Source organism: Orcinus orca, chromosome 8 (assembly GCF_937001465.1).
Source record: "Orcinus orca chromosome 8, mOrcOrc1.1, whole genome shotgun sequence".
Classification (NCBI taxonomy): Eukaryota; Metazoa; Chordata; class Mammalia; order Artiodactyla; family Delphinidae; genus Orcinus; species Orcinus orca.
The window spans coordinates 12,986,919-13,014,264 of NC_064566.1; the positions used below are offsets into that span (position 1 = coordinate 12,986,919).

The following is a 27,346-nucleotide window of genomic DNA, read 5'->3' on the forward strand; positions in this document are numbered from 1 at the left end:
GCAAGGTAGAAATCCTGTTAGAAAGGTGTTATGGACGGAATTGTGTCCCCCAGATTCATGTGTTGAAGCCCTAACCCCCAGCATGACTATATCAGGAGGCAGGGCCTTTAAGGAGGTAATTAGGGTTAAATGAGGTCATGAGGATGGGGCCCTAATCCGTTAGGACTGGTGTCCTCATAAGAAGAGGGGGAAACACCAGAGAGCTCTCTCTCTCTCTCTGTGCTGCACAGAGAAAAGACTGTCTGAGGACACAGTCTTACTGCAACCATCTGCAAGCCAGGAAGAGAGGCCTCACCAGAAACCTGCTTTCCTGGCACCTTGATGTTGGACCTCCCAGCCACCAGAACTGTGAGGAAATACATTTCTGTTGTTTAAGCCACCCAGTCTGTGGTATTTTGTTATTGTGAAACTAATGGCAGAAACTAGCAGACTAATATAAAAGTGATAAGTGCTTTGGAACAATAAAGAATAGAGCAGCATTCTTCTTCCTCATCTTCATTCCCTTCTCTTCTTGTCAGTCCTAAAACCATTAGGTGGGACAGAGCAAGACAGGCATCCATGTGGAGGGGTGGCCTGGTGTGGGATATCGGAGCCCAACTAGGTGAGGAGAGTGTCCACACAAGGGAAACCCCAATGTGGGGAGGTAGAGCCTGTGTGGAGAGAGAAGGGTCCCCACACACACGGGTGCCTCATCCTGAAGTGTAAGAGCCCAAGTAAGGGGAGAAAGGAGTTCACATGAGGACAAGGCCTGGTGCTGTGTATTGGGGCCAAGAAAGGTGAGGAAGACATCCATGCAGATGGGCAGTCTGGGAGCTGGAGCCTGAACAGGGCAAGGCGGGCAGCTATGCACAGGGCAGCCTGGTGTGGTGTGTCAGAGTCAGAGCAGGGTGATGAGGACACCCTGGAGGAGAAAGGCCTAGCATAGGTGCCTGAGCAAAGTGAGGAGAGCATCCACGTGGTGGTGGTGGGTGGAATATGGTCCAGGGCAGAGTGTCAGAGACCAAGTCAGGTAAGGTGGGCAGCTGGCATGGGCTGTTGGGGCCTAAGTGGGCTAAGGAGAAACCCAAGAGGGAGAAGATTGGGTGTGAGGTGTCAGAGCTTTCTTTCTTTCTTTTTTTTTTTTTTTTAACTTTTTGGCTGAGCCACGTGGCTTGTGGGATCCTAGTTCCCTGACGAGGGAGCGAACCCGCACCCTCAGCAGTGAAAGTGCAGAGTCCTTACCACTGGACTACCAGGGAATTCCCTGTTAGAGCTTGAGTAGAGCAAATAGGGCATGCACATGGGGCATTTGAACAAAGATGGATTGAAGAAGGATCTGTGCCTGGAAGGGAGTGGCAATGAGAATTTGATTACATAGAAGGGTTGATCAAATACGGAAACATATTAAAGGTAATGGGTGACAGGTCACTATTGAAGAAGAGAGTTACAAATAAGGAAAGGAAGAAAACCAAAGGGACCCAGTCATATTGAATTGGAATTGTAGAGATTAGTGTGAACTATTGGATTTCTAAATATATAGCTTAATAGAGAAATAAATATAGTTACAAATGTGTGTGTGTGTGTGCGCAAACACTCGTGCCTGGGAGTGACATGCCAGGAGCAATGAGCACATCTAGCGACCAGATATTGGCTTCTAAATACCATGTTCCACTAATAGAACCAAGACTCTTTGGAGAAATGGCTGATTCTAGGCCTGGACCAGGGAAATTACAAGATGAACCTGGAATATCTTATGTCAGAAAGCAAAGAAAGCTGAAAGAATGATGAAGATAACCCAAAAGGTCACAGGAGCCAGAATGAATGGGCTCCCACTGGCCCATTAATAATGACTGTCTTAATCAGCTCAGGCTGCCATAACACAATACCATACACTGGGTGGCTAAAACAACTGAAATTTATTTTCTCACAGTTTTGGAGATTGGAAGTACAAGATCAAGGTGCCAGCAGGGTTGGTTCCTGGTGAGGCCCTCTTCCTGGCTTGCAGACAGCCACTTTCTCACTGTGCGCTCACATGGCGTTTTCTCTGTGCTTATGTATAGAGAGGGAGAGAGCAAGATCTTCCTCTCTTCCTCTTCTTCTCAGGTCACTAATCCCATCATGAGGTCCCCACCCTCATGACCTAATTGAACCCTAATTACCTCCCAAAGATCCCATCTCCAAATACCTTACATTGAGGGTTAAACCTTCAGCATATGAATTTGGAGGTGGGGATGCAAACATTCAGTCCATAGCAATGATTTATTGGATAAAACAAGAATCCATACTGATGTAAATAAATAAATTAAAAATTTGATGAAGAAGAATGGGATAGTTACATAGTTCCAAAGTACTTCCCCACAAAATAGTTATTAATTTCAAGGGGAAAACAATTAACCTCATAGTGGAGAACGTTTGCAGATACGAGATTAATCAAGTGAGAAAGGTTAACATCTCCAGTAATGGGACAAAATGAAATCAACTGCTACCTGAATGAATGGAGTGAGAAACTCAGTATCTCTATTCCTGCAAAGATGAATCACCTGAATGTAAAATCATGAGGAAACACCAGATAAACACCAATTTAGAAATATTCTACAGAGTAACTGTAATCTTCAAAAGTGTCAAGGTTATGAAGCCAAGGAAAGACTGAGAAACAATTCCAGATTGAAAGAAACTAAAGAACTACAACTAAATACAATGCCTAATTCTGGTCTTGATTCTGGACTGGATCCAAGTCCAGAATCAGTATGTCCTTTAATGCTATGAAGGACATTATTGGGACAATTGGTGGAATTTGAATGCAGTCTGAGGATTAAATGGTAGAAACATATCAAGGTTAACTTCCTGATATTGAAGGTTGTATTGTGCTTAAGTATGAAAATGTCCTGGATTGTAGGAAATTCCCACCAAAGTATTTGAGGTGATGTGGTATCCCATCAGCAATTTTCCCACAAATGATGCAAGAAAAAAAATTATTTGCACTGTATTTGCAACTTTTCTTTATGTTTGAGATTATTTTCAAACTAAAAATATATAGTTAAAAAAAAAAAGAGCAGACTTCCTTGGTGGTCCAGTGGTTAAGACTCTGTTCTCCCAATGCAGGGGGAACGGGTTCGATCCCTGGTTGGGGAGCTAAGATCCCACATGCCTGGTGCGGCCAAGAGAAAAAAAAAAAATGTGGAGTTTTTGGGCTTCCCTGGTGGTGCAGTGGTTGAGAGTCCGCCTGCCGATGCAGGGGACACGGGTTCGTGCTCCGGTCTGGGAAGGTCCCACATGCCGCAGAGCGGCTAGGCCCGTGAGCCACGGCCGCTGAGCCTGCGCGTCCAGAGCCTGTGCTCCACAACGGGAGAGGCCACAACAGTGAGAGGCCCGCGTATCGCAAAAAAAAAAAAAAAAAAGAGCAGCACAGGGTAAGGGGTTGAGTAGTGTGGGGACAGGAAGGACCCAGCAGGGCAGGCTGCAGCATTAAAAGGTTGTGAGTGTGGGTCTGGATGAGAAGGAGGTATTTGAGCAAAGACTTGAAGGAGCAAAGGTAAGGGAGTGAAGCAAGAAAATATCCTGGAAAGAACATTCCAGGAGAATGGAACAGAGTCCAAGATAGGAGCTGGGCTGGCCTGGTCACGGAGCAGCAAGGAGCCCTGTAACTGAGCAGGGAGGGAAGGAGTGGGAGTCGAGGTCCCGGAGAAAATCGTGGGAGAGCAAAAACCTGCAGGACCCTGGGCCTTTGTAGGGATCTGGGGCCGTTGTAGAGACCTTGGCTTTTACTCTGAGTCTCGCAGCTGCTGCAGGGTTTTGAGCAGAGGAGTGACATGATCTGATGAGGCTTTAAAATAATTCCTTTGGTTGCTGTGTTGAGAACAGACTACACAAGACAACTGGCCCGGATGCTTCAAAAATGTTGATGTCATGAAAGACCAGAAAAGGTTGGGGGACTGTTCCAGACTAAAGGAGGCTAAAGAGACCTGACAACTGAATGCAGTGTATGATCCTTGACTTGATACAGGATTTTTTAAAATTTAATTTAATTTAATTTAATTTTTATTTTTTGCAGTACGCGGGCCTCTCACTGCTGTGGCCTCTCCCGTTGTGGAGCACAGGCTCCGGACGTGCAGGCTCAGTGGCCATGGCTCACGGGCCCAGCCGCTCCGCGGCATGTGGGATCTTCCCGGACTGGGGCATGAACCCGTGTCCCCTGCCACCAGGGAAGCCCAGGATTTTTTTTTAAAGGCTGTAAGGGATGTTTTGGAGATGACTGGAGAAATTTTAATATGGATTATATATTAGATATTACTGCATCAATATTAAATTCTTTAGGTATGACAATATATTATGCTATAATGTGTTGTAGTTACATATTAGAAGGTCTTTACTCTTAGGAGACACAAGCTGAAATATTAGAGGTGAAGTGTCATGATGTCTTCAACTTACTTTGAAATGGTCCAGAAAAGCACACATACACAAACAGAGCAAAAGCAAATGCAAAATGTAATCAATTAGTGAATCTAGGTGAAAGATATACAGGTACTCATCGTCTATTCTTTCAACTTTTTAATATATTTAACATTTTTCACAATAACAGACTCTAAGAGGTATATTCATCAGGGTTCTCCAGATCCAATAGGAGTCATATATTATATATATATAAAGAGATTTATTATAAGGAATTGGCTCACACAATTATGGAGTTGGGAAATCTCCATGGTCTGTAGGGTAAATTGGCAAACTGGAAACCCAGGAATGCTGATGGTTTAGTTCCAGTCTGAATCAGAAGGGCTGAGAACCAGTAGAGCTGATGGTGTAAATTCTAGTCTGAAAGCTAGCAGACACAAAACCCTATAAGAGATGATATTTCAGGGCTTCCCTGGTGGCTCAGTGGTTGAGAATCTGCCTACTAATGCAGGGCACACGGGTTTGAGCCCTGGTCTGGGAGGATCCCACATGCCGTGGAGCAACTAGGCCCATGAGCCACAACTACTGAGCCTGCGCGTCTGGAGCCTGTGCTCCGTAACGAGAGGCCGCAATAGTGACAGGCCCGTGCACCGCGATGGCCCCCGCTTGCCACAACTAGAGAAAGCCCTCACGCAGAAACGAAGACCCAACACAGCAAAAATTAATTAATTAATTAATAAACTCCTACCCCCAACATCAAAAAAAAAAAAAAAAAAAAAAGATATTTCAGTTCAAGTCCCAAGCCTGGAAAAGACCCATGTTCCAGCTCAAGGCCGTCAGGCAGGAGAAGGTCCCTCTATCTAAGGGGATGTTCAGGTTTTTGTTCTATTCAGGCCTTCAACTGATTGGACGAGGCCCACCCACTTTGGGGAATCCCCTAATTCCTAACTGGGCCAGATTTTGAGGTTGAAAACCCCCTTCAAAAGCAACTTTTCAGAGCTTCCCTGGTGGCGCAGTGGTTGAGAGTCCGCTTGCTGATGCAGGGGGACACGGGTTCGTGCCCTGGTCCACGAAGATCCCACATGCCGTGGAGCGACTGGGCCCGTGAGCCGTGGCCGCTGAGCCTGCGCGTCCGGAGCCTGTGCTCCGCAACGGTAGAGGCCACAGCGGTGAGAGGCCCGCGTTACCGAAAAAAAAAAAGCACCCTTTCAGTTACCCGTCAGATTAGGACTACATTTCCCAAGGGCCCTGCGGGGCGCTCTCGTATTTTCTCCCTCTCCTTTTCATTTGTTATCCAGGCCCCGCCCCACTGCTCGTGCCATCCAATAGCGAATTCGCCTCTCGCTCCGGCATCAACAGGACTGGGGCGAGAACATTTCAGGAGCCGTGGGGGCGGGTCCTGTGGTCTCGGCTTCATCTTTTAATTCGGAGAAGCAGTTTCGCCGTGGCAACTGACCCAAGCTAATTTCGTCAAGAGTCAGGACTTGGAGAAGGAGTCTGGCACTAATCAAGAGCAGGCGTGAGGAGAGATAATAATAACCTTTCGCCCCGGCTACTGCCCAGTCTGATCTTCGGCCTTCTCCTGCAGGGGGTGAATCTGCTGCCGAAACTCGAGAGTCCAGTGACTCGGCAGGAGAAGATGGCGACCGTGTGGGATGAGGCTGAGGTGCGCGCCGGGAGAGCTGGGGGCTCTGGAGCTGGGGCCAGTGGAGAGACGCACGTGGCGGAAGCGGAGGCGGTGGCTGGGGGGGTTTCAAGGTCTAGCCCGGTCCCGGGGTTGGTACCGCTTGGGATGTGGGCAGGCGTCCCGACTCCTCCATTCTGGTTTTATGGGCGGGGAGTGGGCTAACTGAGGCTGTGAGTGGGCTTACTCGCAGTCCTGAGTTAACTAACCTGACTTTAAGAAAGACGAATTTGTTTTGCACAGCAAGATGGAATCGGGGAGGAGGTACTCAAGATGTCCACAGAAGAGATCATCCAGCGCACACGGCTGCTGGACAGTGAAATCAAGGTGGGCGCACAGCCCCTATGTCAGGCAGTGAAGCCCGCACACAGCAGGCCCTGGTGATCCACCTGCCACGCTCACGTCGTTCTCGGCCTCCCTCGGCGAGGCGTGGGGACCGCGGTTTCCTTCTTGGACCAGGAAAAAAGAAAACTAAGCTTTAAAAGGGACCAGAAGAGGGACAGGGTGATGGGAAACCAGGCCTGAGAGAAGGAATCATCAGACTGCCTTTCCCAGCAAGGTCTTTAAGTATTCCTCTCAAGAATCCTTTTAGGAAATCCCCATTTTACAGATGAGGAAACTGAGGCTCAGAGAGTGTTTGTTTGTTTTACTGTGGTGAAGTACGCAGCCTGTAACAAAGGCAGAACCTAAAATCTGTTTGCGTGACTCAAAATCTGGCTCTTTTCCCTTTAGTACAACTAATACTTCACCAGGAGGTTTCCACACTGGTCTCCTGTTCTGACCTCTGCTGGTTGTGGACACAGGCGCTGAGCATTCAGAGAGCCTTAGAGCTGAGTGAAGGGGGGCAGGAGGGTCCCCCAGGCAGCCTGGATAAGGCTCACCAATTACAAGGCCCTAGGATAAGCTGAGCTAAAGCTGATACTTCCCTCCAATCACCCGCATCCCAGATCATGAAGAGCGAAGTGTTGCGAGTCACCCACGAGCTCCAAGCCATGAAGGACAAAATCAAAGAGAACAGTGAGAAAATCAAAGTGAACAAGACTCTGCCGTACCTGGTCTCCAACGTCATCGAGGTGTGTGTGTATGTGGAGGGGAAGAGAGGGGTCAGTGGGGCTGGGGACAGCCTGTGATGGGCCCACTGGGGAAAGAGTGGGTGGGTGTTTGGAGGCCTAAACTGCATGTAAGAGCTAAACCTCCTAGGGTTTCCTCTCCAGTGTGCATTTCCAGGGAGATAATATAGGGCCTGAAAAAGCCTTGGGAGCCTCGCATGTTTCCTTTTCTACTGGTTATTTTTCCCTGGGGGTACATGAGTTCTGCAGAGAAGCAACACCTGAGCAGAGGTCTTACTAATCTGGTTTATTAACCACACCTTTGCTGGGCTCAGGGCTAGTCTGCGGAGTGAGGTAGGGACGGCCAGCCTGCCAGTGTTGAGATTGTCACAGCCTCAGAAGCACTGGCTTCTGGAGAGTTCAAGGAACTGAGCTGGGCTTGATCTGAGCTTTTTCCTTTCCCAGCTCCTAGATGTTGATCCCAACGATCAAGAGGAAGATGGTGCCAATATTGACCTGGATTCCCAGAGGAAGGGCAAGTGTGCAGTGATCAAAACCTCTACACGACAGGTGAGGCTGGCCCAGCCATAGGAGAACTGAGGAGGGTGAGGGGTGGATGTGGGACAGGGAGCCTTACTAAGGGCAGTAACTGAGGCTGCACCTGGAATCTTCCCTACAGACATACTTCCTGCCTGTGATTGGGTTGGTGGATGCTGAAAAGCTGAAGCCAGGAGACTTGGTGGTGAGTGGTGTCCCTGAGCCCAGGCAGGGCTTTTCCAGCGAGGTTTGTCCCACTGACTAGCTGACCCCCTGCCCCAGGCCCAGGTCATTGTTGGTCCTGAATGTCTGCAGAGCAGCCTGCAGAGTCTGAGAGCATGTCTGCCTGCTCTTTGATTCTTGTGTTGCCCACTCTCCTATCTTGCCTTTCATTCTGTAGACAACTGTCACCCAGCCACTTAGGTAGGCCTTGAGCTGAGACAACTCTGAAGTCTTTGTGCTGTGTCCCCAGGGTGTGAACAAAGACTCCTATCTGATCCTGGAGACCCTGCCCACAGAGTACGACTCGCGGGTGAAGGCCATGGAGGTGGACGAGAGGCCCACAGAGCAATACAGTGACATCGGGGGCCTGGATAAGCAGATTCAGGAGGTGAAGGAGGCATGGCAGCCTCACCAGCCTTTTGTATTTCTCTACTTCAGTGACCAGAGCACTTTCCCCCAGTGTGCCTCTTATCCTCATAGCATCCTAGGGAGGCAAGGAGGAGACCACGTAACAGTTTAGGAGACTGAGATCTCCTAAACTGAATGACTTGCCCAGGATCACAGAAGGTTAGGGCCAGAGCCAGGACTGGAACTCAGGCTCCTTTTTCTTGGCCCAGTGCCTTTTCTACCACATCCATCTGTTCCCGGGGAGTCCAGAGCCAGCCGTGGTGGGAGCGAGCATTCTGTGTCCTCTGGATGTGGGGGAAGGAGAGGGCAGTGTCTCTGAATTGGAGTAGGAGGGTTACAGGTAGGGGTTGAAGCTATTCAGGGTTGGACTGCAGGAGCCCACAGGGCTTCACTGTCCTCACCCAGGACTTCTTCCTGGCAGCTGGTGGAGGCCATCGTCCTGCCAATGAACCACAAGGAGAAGTTTGAGAACTTAGGGATCCAGCCTCCAAAGGGGGTGCTAATGTATGGGCCCCCAGGTACGGGGAAGACCCTGCTGGCCCGGGCCTGTGCTGCACAGACCAAGGTGAGTGCTTTGGGAGGGATGAGGAGGCCAAAGCTCTGCCAATGGGCTCAGATCGAAGGGGCTTCTCATCGCGCCTTTGGCCTGATCTGTCAACACCACCCCCGCCCCAGGCCACCTTCCTGAAGCTGGCTGGCCCCCAGCTGGTGCAGATGTTCATTGGGGACGGTGCCAAGCTAGTGCGGGATGCCTTTGCCCTGGCCAAGGAGAAGGCTCCATCCATCATCTTCATCGATGAGCTGGACGCCATCGGCACCAAGCGGTGAGGGGGTGCTGAGTGCCACCAAGGGGGTTGTTGCCAATTCCAGCTCTCCCGCCCTGTTCCCTCCTCCCCCGGGATGGTGGAGGCTCTGTTCTTGTGGCTGTACTTCTTAAGTTCTCTTCTAAGTAGCCTCCCTGCTTCGTTTCTTTTCCCCTGACCATCCTTTCTCCTCACAGCTACCAGCATGTTCCTTTCAAAACTTCACTCAGCTGCACCCACAGTCCCTCACGCAAACAGATCCTGCTTTTCCTTCCTGGGCCTCCCCATCGCTTCTTGGGATAAATGCTGGGCTTGCCGTGGCCTGCAAGGCCCCCGCGTGGCTGCCCCTGCTCCCCTCCAGCTTCATCCTGTCCCTGCCTTCCCCGTCCCTCTGGCTTCCCTCCACAGTGCCCCCTCAGTTTGCAGGCCCAGTCTGGTGGGAGAGATTTTGCACCTGCTCTTCCCTCTCTGGAATGTGCTTTTCTTTTTCCCCTGTTCTCCATTGGCTGGTTGCCCAGCCGATGTGTTTTCAGCCTTCAGATCTCAGCCTGAGGGGACACTTCCTCAGGGACGCTTGCATGGGCTCCCTATCACGTGCCAAGTCTGGGCCAGACCTTTGTATTTCTAAGTTTTAGCTCAGATATGATGACACATTCATTAGGGGCATAGGCCAGGCAGTGGATTTCGCTCACTGTTTTATCTTAAGCCCAGCACCTGATCCCAGGAGCTTCTCCAGTCCCTGACACCATTTCTGTGCTGGTCCCTGGGCTGGGGGCCCCAAGTTGAGTGAGACTTTTCCCTGCCCTGGATGGGTTGGGTTGGGCTTCTGGTGGTAGAGGAGAGGAGGGCTCTCCCTGAGCTGTGTCCTCACCGGTGTGTTGGACCTCCTGTGTGCCCCAGCTTTGACAGTGAGAAGGCCGGGGACCGGGAGGTGCAGAGGACGATGCTGGAGCTTCTGAACCAGCTGGACGGGTTCCAGCCGAACACCCAAGTGAAGGTGAGTATTGTCACTTCACAGGTGAAGAATGTGGAGCTTAGAGGTCAGGGGATCTTCTCTGTCATCTAGCTGATGGAGCTAGAATTAGAATTGGGGTCGGTGTTGAATATTCCCTGCCGTTTCATATGGACCCTGAGCTACCTCTTTGCCCATCGTGGCCATGACTGTTGCCTGTCTGTGAACCCTTCAAGTTTCTGCTTCTCCTGTTGCTCAGGTAATTGCAGCCACTAACAGGGTGGACATCCTGGACCCTGCCCTGCTCCGCTCAGGCCGCCTGGACCGCAAGATCGAGTTCCCAATGCCCAACGAGGAGGCCCGGGCCAGAATCATGCAGATCCACTCCCGAAAGATGAATGTCAGGTGGGCAAAGACAAGAGCAAGGCGCTGAGACCTGAAGGGTTAGCAGCAGAGCTGTCTCTGTCCTCTTTGTACTGACCTTCCCCAGGCCTAGCTTCTCCCCCTCTCCATGTCCCTTTCACACCGAGCACTGTTCCACACGCTGGCCTCCATTTCTCCCCAGGTGCCCGACAGAGAATCGTGCTGGGGCCCAGGCCCCAACTGAAGGTGCTCTGCTCCTTCGGGCCCACCTGCACACCCCCCCACACAGCTCTCCCCCATGGTCGGAAGGTGTGCAGGCTGGAGGCCCTGTTTCCTGGCCACCCCTGCCCCAGCAGATGAACGCAGCCCAGCATGGCCCAGGGCAGTCCTGCCAGGGGCCAGGTGGACCTGGGTTCAGATCTGTGTGACCATCAGCAGGTGGCGTGACCTCTCTAAGCCTCAGTTTCCTTATCTGGGACTTGGGGATAAGGGCTCCGACCTCACGGGGTTGCAACAATGTCAAGTGCAGTACTTGGCACATGAGATCAGTAAGTGGCAGCGGCAGTGCTGTGCTGATGCAGGGCCCGCGCTGCTGGGGAGACAGAGAGATGGCTCTTCTGTCTCCACAACCTCCTGTTCCCCTGCCTCAGGCTGAATTCCCGAGTCTCAGGTGCAGACTTCTAGAATGCCAGCGCCCAGGAGACACTAGGAGTAGCTTGGTCTAATCTGCTTTGACCTGCCTCCGTTCCTCTCCCCCTCGTGTAGAGGAGAGAACAAGGCACAGTGGGGAAGGGAGTCGCCCGTGATGGCGGCGAGTTGACCTCGCTGCTTGACGGAGGCACGTGGGAGGACGTGGGCTCCCCCACCCACTCCCGTAAGTGGCTGAACCCTGTGATACCTCCCCACCTCCCAGCCCTGACGTGAACTACGAGGAGCTGGCCCGCTGTACAGACGACTTCAACGGGGCCCAGTGCAAGGCCGTGTGTGTGGAGGCGGTGAGTGGTGGGCCGAGCGGCTGGGCGCTTCGTGCCTCCTCCCCTGGGCAGGCTGCTGGGGGCTGCTGAGGGGAAGAGGCTGAGAAGGTGGAGGCCTCTGGGAGCCGGGCTGGGTGTCTGGGGAGGCACCCTAGAGCCTGTCTGTCCTGGCTGCAGGGCATGATCGCGCTGCGCAGGGGCGCCACAGAGCTCACCCACGAGGACTACATGGAGGGCATCCTGGAGGTACAGGCCAAGAAGAAAGCCAACCTGCAGTACTACGCCTAAGGGGTCGCCTGCCACACCTGTTCTCTGGCCTCTTGCTGGTTAAAATTCGTAATAAAGGATGGTTTCAGGTTCCTGCCACCACCTGTCTGGCTCGCCTTCCCTGGGCTCTGGGTAGAGGAGTGGGGGCAGATGCAGGAGGCCCCTTCCCCAGGTGCTCCTACCTGAGACAGCCGAGGGCCTCAAACGCCTTGTCGGGGTGAGGCCCTCTTGGAGGGGTGGGCGTGTGCCACAGCTGTTCCCCGGGGTCTTCTGCCTCCCCCATCATGTCCCTCCAGACCGCTCTCTCCACACTCCCTGACCCGCCTCTCTGAGCTTTTGAGGCCTGTGGTGCTGCAGCTCTAGTATGAGGGGCCTGAAGGGAAGCCAGACTAGTTTTTCCTTCTTTTTTGAATTTTGGTGCTCTGGCCCTAGGCCTCGCTTCCTTATAAAGCCCTGGCTCTGGGTCTTTGCTCCCTTGTTTCCTGGCCCCCAAGCCTCCTGTTTCTCTACACGTTCCTTTTAGCTGTTGGCCCGTTTCCTCTGGCTGAAAAATCAATGTTGAGCAGGATCTACTCCGAGAGCCCTTCTAGGCCTAAGCGTGGTCACGCTGTGTTCTCTCCCACCCCCAGTTCTGCCGTCAGCCCCACATCCCGTCAGCTTCCTTTACCATCTTGGTGGTCCTCTTCTGTCTACCAGCCTTCCAGCTCCCCGACCTGGAAGCTGACCTCGTGGTTCACCGTTCACTGAGCGCTCACCCTGAGCCACATGCTATGCAGGTCGTGTGCATGGTTTTATCTAGTTAATCACAGCAACTACCAATAGGGTAGCCCCGCTTTAGAGATGCATTTCGAGCAACTGGGCCAGGATTGCACAACTCTTAGACGGCATAGCTAGGCTTCAAACCCAGGACTAAGAATAAAGCCTGGTTTATGTTGTGCTGTCTTAGCAGCTTTAACCACCCCCTGAATGGCCTTTCAAAGCAGCAGCCCTTTAGAACTCTCCATCAGCTCTCACTTGCCCCCTGGCAGAAGCCCTTTACCCTCCTTTTCCCATTACCTCCCCTGAAGGGACATGCCCACAGTCACAGAGCTACTGACTGCCGGCCTGTCTGGAGTTCCCCTCTCTCTAGTCCCACCGCCTCCAAGCCGCCATCCTGAGTGTCAGGGTGCACCCCCATTGCGCTCTCCTTGGTGATCCCACTGACTTCCCATCCCCCGGAGAAGCCCCAGCACAGCCTCGGAAGTGCTCTTGTTCTGGCCCTGTCCTGGGCTTAGCTGCCCCCGCTCCTGCATCTCTCACCCCGACCCCCCGCGCCCACTTGCGTGAAGCTGCGAGCACCACCCTCACCCCTGACCTTGGGGTCCTCATTTATAAATGGGGCCCCACTGCCTCCTTCAGCGGGCAGAGTGCCATGACTGCACGTGCAGCTGTCACCAAACATACGAGGAGCCCCAGGGCCTGCTCAGGGGAGGCAGGGACTGCCAGGACAGCCCTGGGTTCCTTCCTCGCTTCTGTCAGGCCACCAGGTCCTGGGCGTGTCACAATCAGGTGAAGCAGAGCCCTTTTTGCTGAAAATACTGAGTCAGGCACTTCCAGCTGAGGATACAGCCCATCTGGGCTTCACAGCCTCCGTGATGTGGCGCAGACACGCTGTCCGCCAACAGCCTGCTGAAGGTAGGAGAGGAAGTGGGACTCCACTTCCCCCTTCTGCTCTCTCCTAGCAGCACTGGGGAAGCAGCTCCCCCTGGGCCTGATGCTGTCTTCATTCTCAGCATATTCACTGGCGGTGAGGGTATGGTTTAGAATAAAGATCTCATTTTTCCTTTTTCTTTCTTTTTAATGAAAAATAACTTATTTCATAGAGGCCAAACCTGGAGATGACTTTGTGGATGGAGCTCCCTTCCGCGGTTAAAATTACTCAGGGGGCAGGCCAGGAAAAAGCCCTTGGTTCGTAGGTCTATGAGGACACCACCCTTGGGGGTGACACGGGCTATAATGGCCTAGAGCCAGGCTTGTTTTAGTGGCATAAAAAGCTAACAACAAAATAAACCAGGGAAACATGAAATGTATACCCTGTTGTGAGAAGCACCCCAAAAGTAACAGCTCAGAGACGAAGCAGGAGGCCCAGAAGGCGGGGATGACGATGGAGACCAGCTGGGCGGCCTGCAGGAGCTGGGCCCGCAGAGCAGCCAAACTGGCCGGAGCACGGGGTGGCCGGAAAAGCCCTGCTTGACCATGGGCTCTGGGACGCAGAACAGAGGCAGCCGGTTTGTGTGTATTTATTTGCATCTCATCTATGGAACAGGTATTTACAGATACAAATGGAACCACAGCAAAGCTGCCGTAAAACCATTCAGACCCTCTCGATGGCTACTTCTCAAGACGCCCACGGTCAAGTAGCAGGGCTGGAGCCTGGCTGTGGAGTGGGCCAGCTGAGTACCTGGGCGTCAGCCAAGGGAAATAGCTGGGGATTATGGCTTCAGCATCCCCAGAGCACATTCCTGAGTGCTGACAGTGTGCAGCCCTCGCCACCCCCGCCGAGCCCCGCCCACAGTGGGACAGGAAAAGGGGCCCGCGCCGGGGGCGGGGGCGGGGGCGGGGTGGTGGCAGCCACTGCTCCCTCTTCCTGCCCTCCGAGTGTCTGCCTGGACCCTGTGCTGGCACGAGCACCCCTGAGCCGACTGGGAAGCCTCTGGCCCGGGGCTGCTCGCTGCCCTGCTGGCTGCTGTTTGGCAGCTGGAGGTGGCAGAGCCGCGGGCGTTGCCAGGGAGCATTCCCTGGGGGAACAGAAGCTGGGCCAGGGCAAGCAGCCGCGGGGAAAAGGTCTTAGAAAGCATCTCCTGGCTCCATGCTGGGAGGGGTAGGACTGTCAGTGCTGAGTGGCGCTGGGGGCTACACGAGCACCTGCCTCTCCTTTCTTTGGCCTTGGAGCTGGTGAAGGAAGGGCCAGAACACTGGACACAGCAGAGAGGAGGCACCCCAGCCTCGGTTCCTGGCTGCCCAGGGCTGCGTGCATGTGCAGAGGTTCACTCCCTCAGGCCAGGAACCCATGAGGCCCCAGCAGGAGACAGCTCTGGGGCTCCCTGCAGCCCTGGGCTCCTTGGGCTGCTCCCACTCCTCCTGGCGTCCTGGTGGGCAGAGGCCTCTGCTTGGGACCAGTGTTCCTGTTCCTCACTGCCGACTCCAGGGGGTGCAAGGTGACGGGGGGCCAAGGAGAGAAGACCGCAGTGTGGCTGGGGGCAGGCATGGGCATCGGGCCCTGGGCCCAGCACACAAGGGATCACAGTGTCGGTCTTGCACACGGTCACATGCACACCACACACACACCCCGTCCTCTTGTCAGTTAGGACTCGCTCGCTCTCTGCCTCACACACACACACACACGCACGCACGCACGCACGCACGCGCACACACACACACACACACACACACACACACACACACACGGTCACAGAGTTGATCTGAGTCTATTATTGCTGTGCAGGGGGTGGGGCGTCAGGGACAGTTACTCGACGAAGACCGAGAACAGCACCATCACCACAATGCCCATGCAGAGCAGAAGCACTTGCTGCAGAGAGCGCCTGTGGGGAGAGGGGCAGGGGCTCAGGGGGTGGCACTGGCCGAGACGCCGGGGACAGAGGCCCTGCGAATGGCAGTGCCAGTGGGTAGCTCACCATGGGTCATCTTCCTCCAAGAGGTCGGGCAGCACGTTCACCAGGGCGATGTAGAGAAAGCCGCCAGAGGTGAAGGGCAGGATCCAGGCCACGGTCTCCTCTGCAGCAGGAGAAGCCCTGACTGGCTGGGAGTCCAGGGGAGCCATGTGTACTACACTCCCTCCCGCGGGGTGGATGGGGGGCAGAATCTGGCCTGGACACCAGGGTCAGGGCAGCTGTGCCCTTTGGCTGGGGCCCCTCTGCTGACCGCCACCACCCACCACGCCCGTACCTACTCCCTTGGGGGACTGAGTACAGATGGCGAAGCAGGCGCCCAGCAGGCCCCCCAAGGCCGTCGAGAGCTGCAGCTTGGCTGCGCTCCATCGGTCAAAGCCGGCCCGGAGCAGGATGGCAAAGTCGCTCACCTGAGGGGAGGTCCAGACGATCACTCTGGGCCCCAGTGGGGCCAAATCCCCTGAGCATCTCAGGCACGGACACACACAACGAGCCCCCTGCACCCGCCCTGTAGCTGGGACCACCCCGTGCCCCAGCCCGCATCCCCTCGGCTGGGCCCCCCGTCCCGAGGATGCTGGAGCACAGCTGAAACGGTGGCTGCAGCCTAGTAGCTGAGCAGCTCCAGGCCTCTGTGGTCCAGCCGCCCAAGCCCACCACTGCTGGGTAGTCCCACCCCGAATCCCTGCCCCCAGCTCCACGCCCACATGGCCGATCACGGGAACCCTCTGGCACTCACCTCATGGGGGATCTCATGCAGGAGGATGGCCATGGTGGTCAGGAGCCCGATCTGCAGGGAGGGGAGGAGTCTGTGGGGTCTGTGCCGAGGGCTAGGGCACCCACTTGTCCGCTCATTCTACAAACATTTACTCTGCTCTGGGTGCCCTGGCTGGGTACCATCTGGCTGCTAGAAATATCGCAGCGAATAAAACAGACAAGGAACCTGCCCCCAAGAAGCTAACAGCCTGGAGTGGAGAGGCAAGGATTGAGTAAACAGACAAAGAACCATGTGATTACACACCATGACAGGTGCTATGGGGAAAGGATGGACTGGGTGCCGTGGGACATGATGGGCCTGAGACGAGGGGTCAGCAAAGGCCTCCTTGAGAACGTGCACTTTAAGCTGAAGCCTGAAGGATGAGGAGCTAGCAGTTCAAAGAGTGGAAGAAAGAACATTCTAAGCAGAGGCAACAGTGAGTTGGAGGCTACCAGAGGGGACAGAGGTTGGCCAGTTCAAGAGTAGGCAGACCCTGGGGCCAAAGTGCAGAGGCCAGAGGGAGGAGGAGGTGGGGGGGGGGGAGAAGCATCTAGAAGCAGGCAGGGGCCAAGCATAGCAGCCTGGCAGAAGCCTGTGATCCCAACAAGGAGTGTTCGTAGCAAGAACAGACCAGTCGGTGGTGGAGACAGAAGGAGGCCGTGTCCAGGAGAGCAGCAGGGAGGCGTAGATGAGGGTGCTGTGATGGAGGGAGCAAGGAGATGCCTGGGGACCTATTCTGGAGGCAGAGCCCACTGGTTAACGCAGGCACCACCCTTCCCAGCAAAGAGCCTGGGTCCCACTGCCCCAGCCCCACTCACCTTCTTGCTCACAAGGAAGCTGGCAGCCACAGCCAGCCCGTGGGTGAAGTTGTCTATGGTGTTGGCCAGCAGGTTGAGATAGCCACTGACCTGGGTGAGGGGAGAGAAAGCTGGGTTGTGCCGGGCAGGCAGGGCTGAGTTGGGCCGGCCACTTGGGGTGGGGCGGCTGCAGGAGGAGGGGGCTCTGGGCGGGCCACTCACTTTGATGTTCCGGACCACGGCGCTCAGGCCGGGCCCTGCAGCTGGCTGGGCCAGATGGTGGCCTCCACTGAGCGCGGCCGCAGCTGCAGGGTCTTTGCTGGGGGCCTAGGGCCAGGAGAAGGAGGGAGACGTGACATTAGATGCCCCCCACTCGGCCAGGGTGGACAGAAAGGGAGTGAAAGATGGAGAACAGATAAAAAGGGAACACCCCTTTTACCTGGCTGGACTCTGCTGCTCAGTCAGCCGGGTGCCCCCAAACCCAGCAGACCCTCTGCCTCCCGCACTGCTCTCACTCTTAGTCTATGAGAACAAGCCACGGCAGGGGCTGATGCCCAGATCCTTCCAAACAAGCTGGCCCAGCCTCCCAGAGCTCCCAGGAAAGGGCCAAGAGACCCTCTTTTCAGGGCTTGACTCAGAACTTGGGCCTCCAGGCCCTGGCACCACCACAGAGCAGAGGCTGACCTGTGTAGCCTCTGGGGTTTTGGGCTCACCTGGCTAGTCTCCTCCTCCTTGCTGTCCAAGAACATCTTCTCCAGCGCCAGGAAGGTCAGGAAGCCAGCAATGACCCACAGTCCCAGTTGCTGTTGCTGCTGCAGGCTCTGCCCCTCACCACCTGCAGGGGGCAGCACTGACACACCAGGCCAAGCCAGGGCATAGAAGGGGGCTCCTTGGGATGGGACCTAGTCCAGGGCAGTGACAGGGGCAGGGTGCCAGGACTGGCTGGTGGGGCAGTTGGGCCCCAGGAACTCCCATAGGGACCAGGGCACTGGGACCAGGACAAGTTCCCTGCCAGACGTCCAGAACCCCCTCACAGTCATTCTGCAGAGCAGGCAGGGCCTAGGCCATCCCTGGGCATGGGCACCAGTTCCCACCTATCGCCTGCCACCCTCCTGCCCCCGGCCTGTGGTCTCACTCACCAGGGCTGGCACTGTACGTGTAGGCCCACGCCTCGGGCAGCAGGTGGAGAAACACATTGCCCAGGAGTCCCCCCAAGGCGAAGCTGAGCAGCTGCTTCAGGCGCCGGGCCCCAGCTACAAGGCAGAGATGTGGGACCTGGGGGCTGGGGCACCAGAGCCCCTGGCCTGACCTCTGCCCCACCCAGCTCACTGGGCTCCTAGTGTGGTCCCAACCGGACTGCAAGTCTCCAGAAGGCTGCACACGGGCTGCTGGCCTTCCTGGGTCCCCAACCCTTCAGTCCCAGTAAGGGCTGGTGCCCAGCAGGAATACACCACGACCTGCGGGCCGACTGTGGAGCCACTACTGCTTCAGGGTTAAGAGACTGGGCTTCAGAGCCTGACAGGTCCCAGCTCCCCAACCCACCAGCTGGTAACCTTGGGCAGATTACTTCTGGGACTCAATTTCATCATCTGTAAACTGGGGACAATTGTATCTATCTGACAGGGATCTTGTGTGAATTAAACCAGCGGTCCCCAACCTTTTTGGCAACAGGGACCGGTTTCGTGGAAAACGATTTTCCCACGGACGGGGGTGGTAATGCGAGCGAGGGGGAGCGGCAGATGAAGCTTCGCTCGCTCGCCCACCGCTCACCTGCTGTGCGGCCCGGGGGTCGGGGACCCCTGAATTAAACAACAATGCATATAGCAAGTGCTTATGAAGTGGGAATGTTTCTCTTCTCAGCCACTGTTACTCTCAGAAAAGTGGCAGAGATTTGAGGACTTGTGCAGACGTGCAACATCCAGAGTTAGAAGTGCCCTGAGGGGGCCTTTGGTTTGACAGACAAACTGAGGCCCAGAAGGAAGAGGCAGCTTGGTGGTGGGGTGGGGTCCCAGGGGGAAGCTGCTGCTTCCAGCCTGTGTGCCCTTGGGCTCCTCCAAGAACTTCTCTGTGCCTGTGCTTCCCCATTTGTAAAATAGAGCTAATAATCCAAGTCCTCCCTAGGTGGACCTCTCAGGGATGCTATGAGAGGGGCTGAACTGATACACAGGCCAAGACAGCAGAAGAGGGCCCTGTTCACAGCTGGGGCACCAGCCCTCAGCCCAGTGCCTGGCACAGTTGCGTTCATAACCATCTGTTGAATGAACAGTTCCTGGAGCCTGGCAGGCAGTACGAGCCCCTGGGGGACCCTCATTTCAAAGATTCCGGGGGCCTGCTCCAGACCTACTATGTCATACTCTTGGGTGGGGGTGACAGGCACCTGCGTTTTTAGCAGCTCCCCATCTGATCTTCTTTAGCTTTCATTATAGCATGTCACCTATGGACACGTGCGCAGCCAAGGAAGAGCCTTTGCCAGGCCTGCACCCACCTCCCAGCCCCCCTCTCCAGAGGCAGGCCAGCTACCAGCCTCTCGCGTGTTCTTGGGTGAGGCCGCCCCAGGGGCTCTGGGTCTGAGCGCCCTCTTGCACTGTGAGCAGGGACTGAAGCGAGAGGCAGCGCGACGCCCAGCACTGGCTCGCGAACATGGAGCCCCGTCCCTGCACCGGGGCCGTCTCCTAAGTGCTATGCCGACGTTAGTTCATTTAATCGTCACAATAACACCTATGAGGTAGATACTATTATTATCCTCACGTTTAAGGTTGGGAGCTTAAGGCAGAGAGAAGTTAAGGAACTTGCCCAATACCACCCAACTGGTAAGTGGCAGAGCCAAGATTTGAACCCAGGCAGCCCAGCATCCGATTTCCAGCCTTGTTTCTTGCTTCCCAGTGAATGTTTGCTGACTTTCATCTTTCAGAATAAACAGATGCACAAACAAATGAACAAATGAGCACGGCGCACCCTGGCTCACTGGACCAAGGTGAGGAATTGTGCTGGGTCCCCACCCTCCACCACAGACACACTGCCACTCGGGACCAGAGACCCGGCTCTCCCAGGAAGAGCAGCAGCATGTTTCCCGCGCCATCGGCTGCCCCTCGGTGCCAGAGGAGGGTCACTCACCTTCTGAGCGCAGCGTGGTCCCCATCTCCAAGGGAATGACGAGCAACGGGAAGACCCCGCTGAGCCCCACCATGAGTGAGCCCAGGAGGGAGCAGATCCACGTGTCCAGCCGCTCGCCACTCAGCAGGGCCCCCCAGGACTCGCTTTCCTTATTGTCCAGGCGACAGGCCGCTGCCACCCCCCGACTCCGGAAGGCCTGCTGGGAACCCCCAGCCCCTCCCAGGAGCTCCAGGGCAAGAGCAGCGAGGAAGAGGAGCCTCTGTCCCGCCATGCCACAACCAGGGCAGGGACATCCAGGCATGCCACGTGCTGAAAAACACAAAGGCCACTTACGTGTGCTGCCACCCTTGGCCGCACACCTGCTTAGGAAACGTGGCATCTTAACCCTCCCCCCACTCCCAGTGGCCACGGCACCTGCCCTCCTGCTTGCCTCCCCCAGGGCCTCTGAGGATCCCAATGATGGGTGCACAGAGCAAAAGGGCTCTGCTCCGCCACACCCCACCCCCAAGGAGCACACATTTTTTCCTTGGGAGCCAGTTCCAGGCTGTGTGTCAGCCTGTTCGCCTGAGGCTAAACTTTCCTTAATGCCAGGGTGAGGCGCTGGCTGGGTTCCCCTCAGACACCGGTAGGCCCGGCCCAGCTGGGTGTCTGGCTGCCAGGGGAGGCTTCGCTGCCAGGATGCGCCCCAGTGAGGACACCCCCAGGGATGGCGGCCAGCACAGTCTAGCTTGATGGGGCAATGTTAGGAGGTGCAGGTGGGGAAACCAAGCAGCTGAGCTAGTTCAAGACCATCAGGGCTTTTTCCTAGGAAATGAGTCCAATATCGCTGGGGCACGGAGACAGCCAGGAGGTGGGAATGAAGAGAGGATTCTTCAGCTAGGAGCTGCCTCACAGATGTGCAGAGCACAGGCTTTGAAGACCCGCCCTTGACTTTGTGCTCTGCATTTACAGCTGCTTGACTGCGGACAAGTCCCTAGAGCCCTTCTCTGAGCCTCAGTCTCCTCGTCTGTAGCAGGGAGATGAGTATTGCCTCCCTCACACAGTGGTGAAAATGAGATGAGCTTGCTAATTAGGTGAGCGTGCCTGGCACGGAGGAGGCACAGAGAACCCTCCTTATGTTGCGGGAGCCCAGGAGCACCAGGCAGCAAGAGTGTACCCAGCAGGCGGATCACAGGATCTGGATGTGAGTCAACCAAGACGGAAGTTCAACCTGGAAACTCAGGCATGAGGTTTAAATGTGGTCTGCCCTCCCTCATGCTGGCTGTGACCTTGAGCCAGTGATGTCCTTGCCTCAGTTTCCTCATCTGCTGATGGAGGTGGGAGGGAGGGAAAGCAGCTGGAAAAGATGCTCGGGTCTAGGACCTCCAGGCCTTAACGGGACCCTGATGAAACCCTCTGGGCTCCACTGGGGACCAAAGGCAGGACTGCGCCAGGCCGGACTTGGAGGCAGAGGCGGGTCAGGGGACAAGTTTGAGGACAGGAGAGGGGAGGGGACAAGTTTGGGACAGGAGAGGGGGTACCAAGAGAGTCGGAGAGCAGAGGGAAAGCAGAAGCAAGAGCGAGAGAGCCAAGAGTGAGAGAGCCAGAGACGGATGCGGAGGCGGAGAGAGAGGGAGAGATGGGGAGCGACGCGTGGGGAGACAGGGGAGAAGAGCCCAAGGAAGTTTAACTCCCGGGCTCTGGGCGAGAGGCCCAGGTCTGATCTGGACAGGCCGGGTCGGGGGCAAGGGGATCGGCAGAGTCCGTCTCGTCAGGGGCTCTGGCCCTGGGGGTGCGGCGGTCACTCACCGTGCGGCGGCGACGGCGGCGGAGGCGCTCCGGACGGCCCCGGCCATCCAGCTGCGGCACAGCGCCCCGCCCCGGCTCTGCCCCGCCCGGCCTGGCCGCCCGGCCCCCGGCCCGGAGCCGCCCCCAGCGTGCGGCCACGTCACACGGGACCCGTCCGGAACCCGACGCACCGAACGCCGCGGGGTCGTGGGGAGCGGCGGTGGGAGAGCGCTTCCGCCTCGAGGCCATGGGGGACCCGGGAGGCTGGCGCACTTCCGCTCGGGCGGGCCCGGGACGGCGGGGAGGGTCGGGCGGAAGTGGGGGCCCCGCGGGCACCCAGCACAGTCCGGCTGCGCAGGGCGGAGACGGCGGCCCCGCGGTGACCGCGAGCAGTTGGGTGGCCGCGCTTGCGGGTCTGCCCGCCGCTTCCTCTCTCGGGAGGCAGTCCCAGCCGCGGCCGCACGGGGGCGCGCTTTGCTGCCAGACTGCGCCGTCCCGGGACGGGGTCTGGGTAGGAGGATGGCTGCGGCGCTCCTGCTCTGAGTCAGCCCGGCCTGGCTCCTCCATGAGCAAGGGAAAGGGGAAGTGCCTGCCGCAGGGAGGGGCCTAGCCCCGGGAACCTCAGAAGAGGGAATTTTATTCTTACTCATCGAATTATTTTTATGCTTTGGTTTTTCACTGGGAACCTCAGGCCTTTGTCTCCAGGGCTTGTAACCCTTTGGAGTCCAGTGCATGGTGGCCTGACACTGCTGCTGGTAACCCCAAACCTGGGGGAGCAAAGGCTCTGTGCTTCCCTCACCTCAGACTGGGGCAGCAAACAATAGCATTATTATAACTGCAATTTACTGAACACCTACGACGTGCCATTCACTCTGCGTGTATTGTCTCCCTGAATTCTCAGTCTGTCCCTTTGAGATGGATACTGTTAGCCCAGGGTCACACAGTAGCACAGATGGCAGAAGCACGATTCAAACCTGGGTGTCCTTGAACCCAGAGCATGTGATAGCACCTCTCACTTATAGGGTCATGGGAATCTGCCTTGGCATATACACTTTGCATTCTTCTCAGCCAGGACCATATAATACTCAGCAAGGGGCACTTGGGTACTCACTGGGGCAGAGATTGTGACAGGGTGGGAGTCTCCCAGCCTCTGACCTTCATCTGCCTCATGCGGTAATTCCTTCGTCCGTCCTGTGTCACTCTCCCTTACCAGGGGCTCTGAGGGCACAGGGCTCTCACAGGCTGCACCAGTTGCCCGATTCCACCTCACACTCCAACATCTGCCCTTCCTAGACCCCCAACTCCTACCAGGCGGGATCAGCTTTCCTCTGAAAGCCCCGTGTCTGCCTCACCCGCCAGGCCCATAGGTCTACAGGGACGCCCTCCTGTTCTGCTCCCTGAGTTCTGAAGTGGAAGCCCTGTGCTGGTTACTTTGCAAAGGGAGGAAGACACTCAGGGATGCTGCTCAGGGATCTCTAAGGTGCGCCCCCCCATATATGCAAATCACTCCATCATATGCAAAGCACTTCACAATATACAAATGATTTCACAATAACACAGTCAGCATTCCTGCCTCTAGGAGCTGAGGGCTGCTGGCCACCAGCAAGGGGATGGGCAAGACCCAGCTAGAAACACCACTTGCTGCCTTCTCACTGCCCTTTCCTCTCACCTGGCCTGGAATTTCCACCATCAGACTCCCTAATGTATTGGGGGGTGGGGATGGGACTCTAGAGGATGACCATGAGCCGGGAGGGCCAAGTAGAAAGACAATGGGTGGACTAGTGTGTGGCTGTTAAAAACAGCGAATTAGGGGCTTCCCTGGTGGCGCAGTGGTTAAGAATTCACCTGCCAATTCAGGGAATGCGGGTTCGAGCCCTGGTCCGGGAAGATCCCACGTGCTGCGGAGCAACTTAAGCCTGTGCGCCACAACTACTGAGCCCGTGTGCTGCAACTACTGAAGCCTGTGTGCTCTAGGGCCCTGCGTGCCACAATTACTGAGCCCATGCGCCGCAACTACTGAAGCCTGCACACCTAGAGCCTGTGCTCTACAAGAGAAGCCACCGAAGTGAGAAGCCTGCACACCGCAACGAAGAGTAGCCCCCGCTCACCGCAACTAGAGAAAGCCCACGAACAACAACGAAGACTCAACGCAGCCATAAATAAATAAATAAATAGGTAAATAAATAAATAAAAAGAAGAGTTCTGGAGGAAAAAACAAAGAAAACCAGTGAATTAGATCTGCCAGGGGCTTCCAAATATGGACGAGTGAGAAAAGAGAGATGCAGAAATTTTTTTTACTATAACCCACTAGTTTAAAATAATAACAAAAAGGAAACTTGTATAGGTACATGTGATTATAGGTATTAGCATATATAAGTCCATTTATAATTGTGAGTAAATAAAACATATAGAAGATCTCACATCAGCATGGTAACATGGATTCCATGGTGGGGGGAGAAAAAAATATAAAAGGAAAATTTGTAAAAACATGTTAAAACATGTATATGATCATAATTTATGCAATTATGTAAAAAAAGTTGTAAAAGCTTTTATATATATCATATGTAAATTAAATATATGATATATATATTAATTAACTCCCTATGCCTCAGTTTCCTCATCTGTAAAATGGATTGCTATATCAAGTAGTTGTGTAAGTTGAATGAACACAGAAAACACTTAGAACAATGCCTGGCACATGGGAAGTTCTACTTAAGGATTAGATGTTATTATTATTTACATGTGTGGACACGTGTATAAAGAAAGTATTACAGTAATGAAAAGAACAGATAAAGACACAGGGTGGGGGCCACCCCTCTCCACTCCTCGCTGAGCACAGATGAATGTTTTCCAACACATTTATCAACTAGTTTGAAGGCCTCAGGGTCTTCCTGGGTCGTGGCACTGGGCAGACAAACCACAGCAGGGCAGGGTGAGCCTGGACACTGCTTGGCTCTGCGTGGTTGGGAGGCATCTGGGATTGGAGGGGCTGCAGACCAATTTCTCTGATCTGGCCTTTCTCAGCAACCAGGTCTCAGCCCCCTATTTCTAGAAGGTGGGACTGCTTCTGGGCCTACTGACCAGGCGACGGCTGTGAGACCAGCACAGCCTGGCGTTGGCATTGCCGATGCTCTGACAACCCTCCCCCTCCTCTGGCGGTCAAGGGCTAGAGGCCCTGGGATGGGCACATTACTTCTGCTTCCAGAGTATGGCCTTCTGTGAGAAAGCAGGCCTTCATCTTCTCAGGGCTTTCCGTGGGGGTCTGCAGGTAGACTTGTAGAAGGGCATCTGAGGCTCAGGGTGCCCAAGGTCGCCCTGAGGAGGTGAGGCAGAGCTGAGTGCCCACCCAGGGCCCTGCTGCTTTTACTGTGGCCTCCAGCTCTGCCTCTCCAAACTGGATCTGCCCCTCTGGAACCCCTGACCTTAACGCTCTCTCAACTTGTTCTTCTCAGGGCAGCCTTAGCTCCCTCGTGAGTTCCTGGGGTGCTTTCTCCCCTGAATTTCCAGCCCTGGCCTGATGATGCCCCCGTGACTCCACAGCAGTCCCTTTCCCCCACCCTCAGCAACTCTTCCTTGGGCAGCCCAGCCTCACTGCTTTCTGTCCAGCCTGTCTTTACAACCCCCTTTGTAACTCCCACCCTACCCCTGGCAGGCCTGGCCTGTTCGTCCCCTTCCGCCGTCTCTCTCTGTCGATTGAAATCCTGCCCGTTTACAAGGCCGCTCCCTCTCTGAAGCCTTCTGGGTCTGTCCAGGCCCTCAGTATCGTGTCTTTGGAGCCCTGAGCCCTGTACCCTGAACACAATGGGACTTCTTCACCCTCCCAACCCCCATTCCCGCTGTGGGCTTCTGGAAAGAAAGACAAGCTCTTGCCTATACCCTGAATAGAAGTCTGTCCAAATGAATTTAATATCTCCCTTTCCCCTCTCCTGTCTCAGGAGCACAAAGTGGGGTGAAATTCCTGTGCGCCGTGCACAGTAATCTGAGCCTTCGCAGGGCTTTATTTAATTTATGTTTATTCATAGATTTGCTTACTTGTTACCCCTTCCCCATCCCATCTCACTGCTTCCTTCTTGGGAGAATCAGAGTGTTAACAGTCCTTTTTTTCCCCTAAGAAACATAACAGACAATATTCTGTCCAGTTTGGCCTTTCTTTTTAAATAAGGAAAAAAGCTCTTTTAAGGTTTTCTTTTACGTTATTCAGTGATGTTTACAATTGTTCTCATATAGGTCCTGCATAACTCTTAATAAGTTTACTTTTAGGTATTTTACATTTTGTGGGTATTTAAAAGAACATATTTCCCATTATGTTTTAAATGTAGTGCACAGGAAGGCAAATTATTTTTATGTATCCCTTTGATACCTGGTAAGCCAACTACATTTTCTTACTGGTTCTAATCATTTCTCAGTATTACTGTTGTGTCTTTTAGGTGGGTAATCATGTCAGCTCCTAATAACAAAAGTATGAAAAGGAAGGAACCAACATTGTTTTTTATAGAGGTATGGTTTGGCTTGGTTTTGAACTTCATAGGAAGTATCTGTCTTCTGGGACTGGCTTTTTCACTCAACGATACGGGTACTAAGGTTCATTCATGATACGGGGTGAAACTGGTTCATTTGCTTGCACTACTGAACGATGTGCCACTGTGTGAGTGAATCCTCTGTAATTTATTTCCCCATTCTCTTGTCCGTGGGCATTTGGGTTATTCTCTAGATTTTTGCTGTTCAGAACAGTGCAGCTTTGAATGTTCTCGTTTCTGTCTCAGAGCACATGCCCAAGTTTCTCTTGATTTTAAGCCTAGAGGGGGGATCTGCTTATAAGATAAGGCCAGATTGTTTTCCCCAGAGGCTGTAGGGAGTTGCACTCTGACTAACAACACACTGGAGATTCCGTGGCGCCACCTCTTCTCCAGCACTTGGTGCTGTCAGACTCGTTCATTTTTGCCCGTCAGACGGTATAAAATAGCATCTTATTGGGGCCTTCATTTGCATTTCCCTTATCACCAATGAGCTTGTGCATCCCTTACGCGTTCATTGGACAACTGTGTTTTCTTCTTCTGTAAAAAGGCCTGTTCACGTCTTTCATCTATTTTTCTGTTGGATTACTTGTTTTCTGTTTTTTCCCCTGGATTTCCAAGAGTCCTTTATGTGTTTTTGATGTTTATCCATTGCGGGTTGTACGTGGCAGACGTCAGACGTCTCACATCTCCTCCAGTTTGTGGCTTGCATTTCACTTTCTCAAAGGTGTCTCCACTTCTCTCTTCCCTCCCACGCTTGGGCCTGGGACGCTAGTGCGCGTGTGTGTGGATGGGGGGTGTCGCGCCCCTCAGAACGCCCTGCAGAGCAACCCCACCGCTCCTCCTGTTCCTCGGGGCTTTAAGGGACCCTCGTCTCCCTCCCAGATTTGGCTGAGGCGGCCTGGATGGGAAGCCCCTGTCTGGTCTGCTTGGGGTGGGCACGCCGCAGCAGGGAGGGCCTCGCTGCGATGGTGCCCCCCCTCCCAGGAGTTATTTATCACTTCCGGCTCCTCACCTGGGGGCCGGGCGCCTCTCTGCTCCGCTGGGCAGCAGCCCGCGGCAGCTCGGGCGCTCCCTGGGGGCGGGCGGCCTCGGGGGAGGGGCG

General features: G+C 54.7%; 2 protein-coding genes across 7 annotated transcripts; one reads left to right on the forward strand and one right to left on the reverse strand.

Annotated features, from left to right (window-relative positions):
• The first annotated feature begins 5,776 nt into the window (after positions 1–5,776).
• Positions 5,777–11,726, forward strand: PSMC3 (proteasome 26S subunit, ATPase 3). Of its 2 annotated transcripts, XM_004264100.3 has the most exons (12): positions 5,777–6,034; positions 6,296–6,379; positions 7,000–7,125; positions 7,567–7,671; positions 7,781–7,843; positions 8,111–8,248; positions 8,690–8,833; positions 8,944–9,092; positions 9,972–10,068; positions 10,283–10,428; positions 11,300–11,381; positions 11,538–11,726. In XM_004264100.3, exons 1-12 carry the CDS (start codon positions 6,008–6,010, stop codon positions 11,646–11,648), a joined length of 1,272 nt encoding a protein of 423 aa, XP_004264148.1. In that variant the 5' UTR covers positions 5,777–6,007; the 3' UTR covers positions 11,649–11,726. The 2 variants fall into 2 exon arrangements, with proteins under 2 accessions (XP_004264148.1, XP_033268413.1); XM_033412522.2 differs by lacking the exon at positions 8,111–8,248 and having other exon boundaries at positions 5,857–6,034.
• A 2,164-nt stretch (positions 11,727–13,890) lies between these two features.
• On the reverse strand, positions 13,891–21,881 carry SLC39A13 (solute carrier family 39 member 13). 5 transcript variants are annotated; one of them, XM_012537728.3, is made up of 10 exons: positions 21,749–21,881; positions 19,961–20,269; positions 17,986–18,099; positions 17,560–17,681; positions 17,069–17,173; positions 16,868–16,957; positions 16,032–16,082; positions 15,577–15,705; positions 15,302–15,401; positions 13,891–15,208 (listed from the first exon to the last, which is right to left on the reverse strand). In XM_012537728.3, exons 2-9 carry the CDS (start codon positions 20,259–20,261, stop codon positions 15,339–15,341), a joined length of 975 nt encoding a protein of 324 aa, XP_012393182.1. In that variant the 5' UTR covers positions 20,262–20,269; positions 21,749–21,881; the 3' UTR covers positions 13,891–15,208; positions 15,302–15,338. The 5 variants fall into 5 exon arrangements, with proteins under 5 accessions (XP_012393182.1, XP_004264146.1, XP_033268426.1 ...); XM_004264098.4 differs by having other exon boundaries at positions 15,573–15,705; XM_033412535.2 differs by having other exon boundaries at positions 15,302–15,426; positions 15,573–15,705.
• Between the last annotated feature and the right edge of the window lie 5,465 nt (positions 21,882–27,346).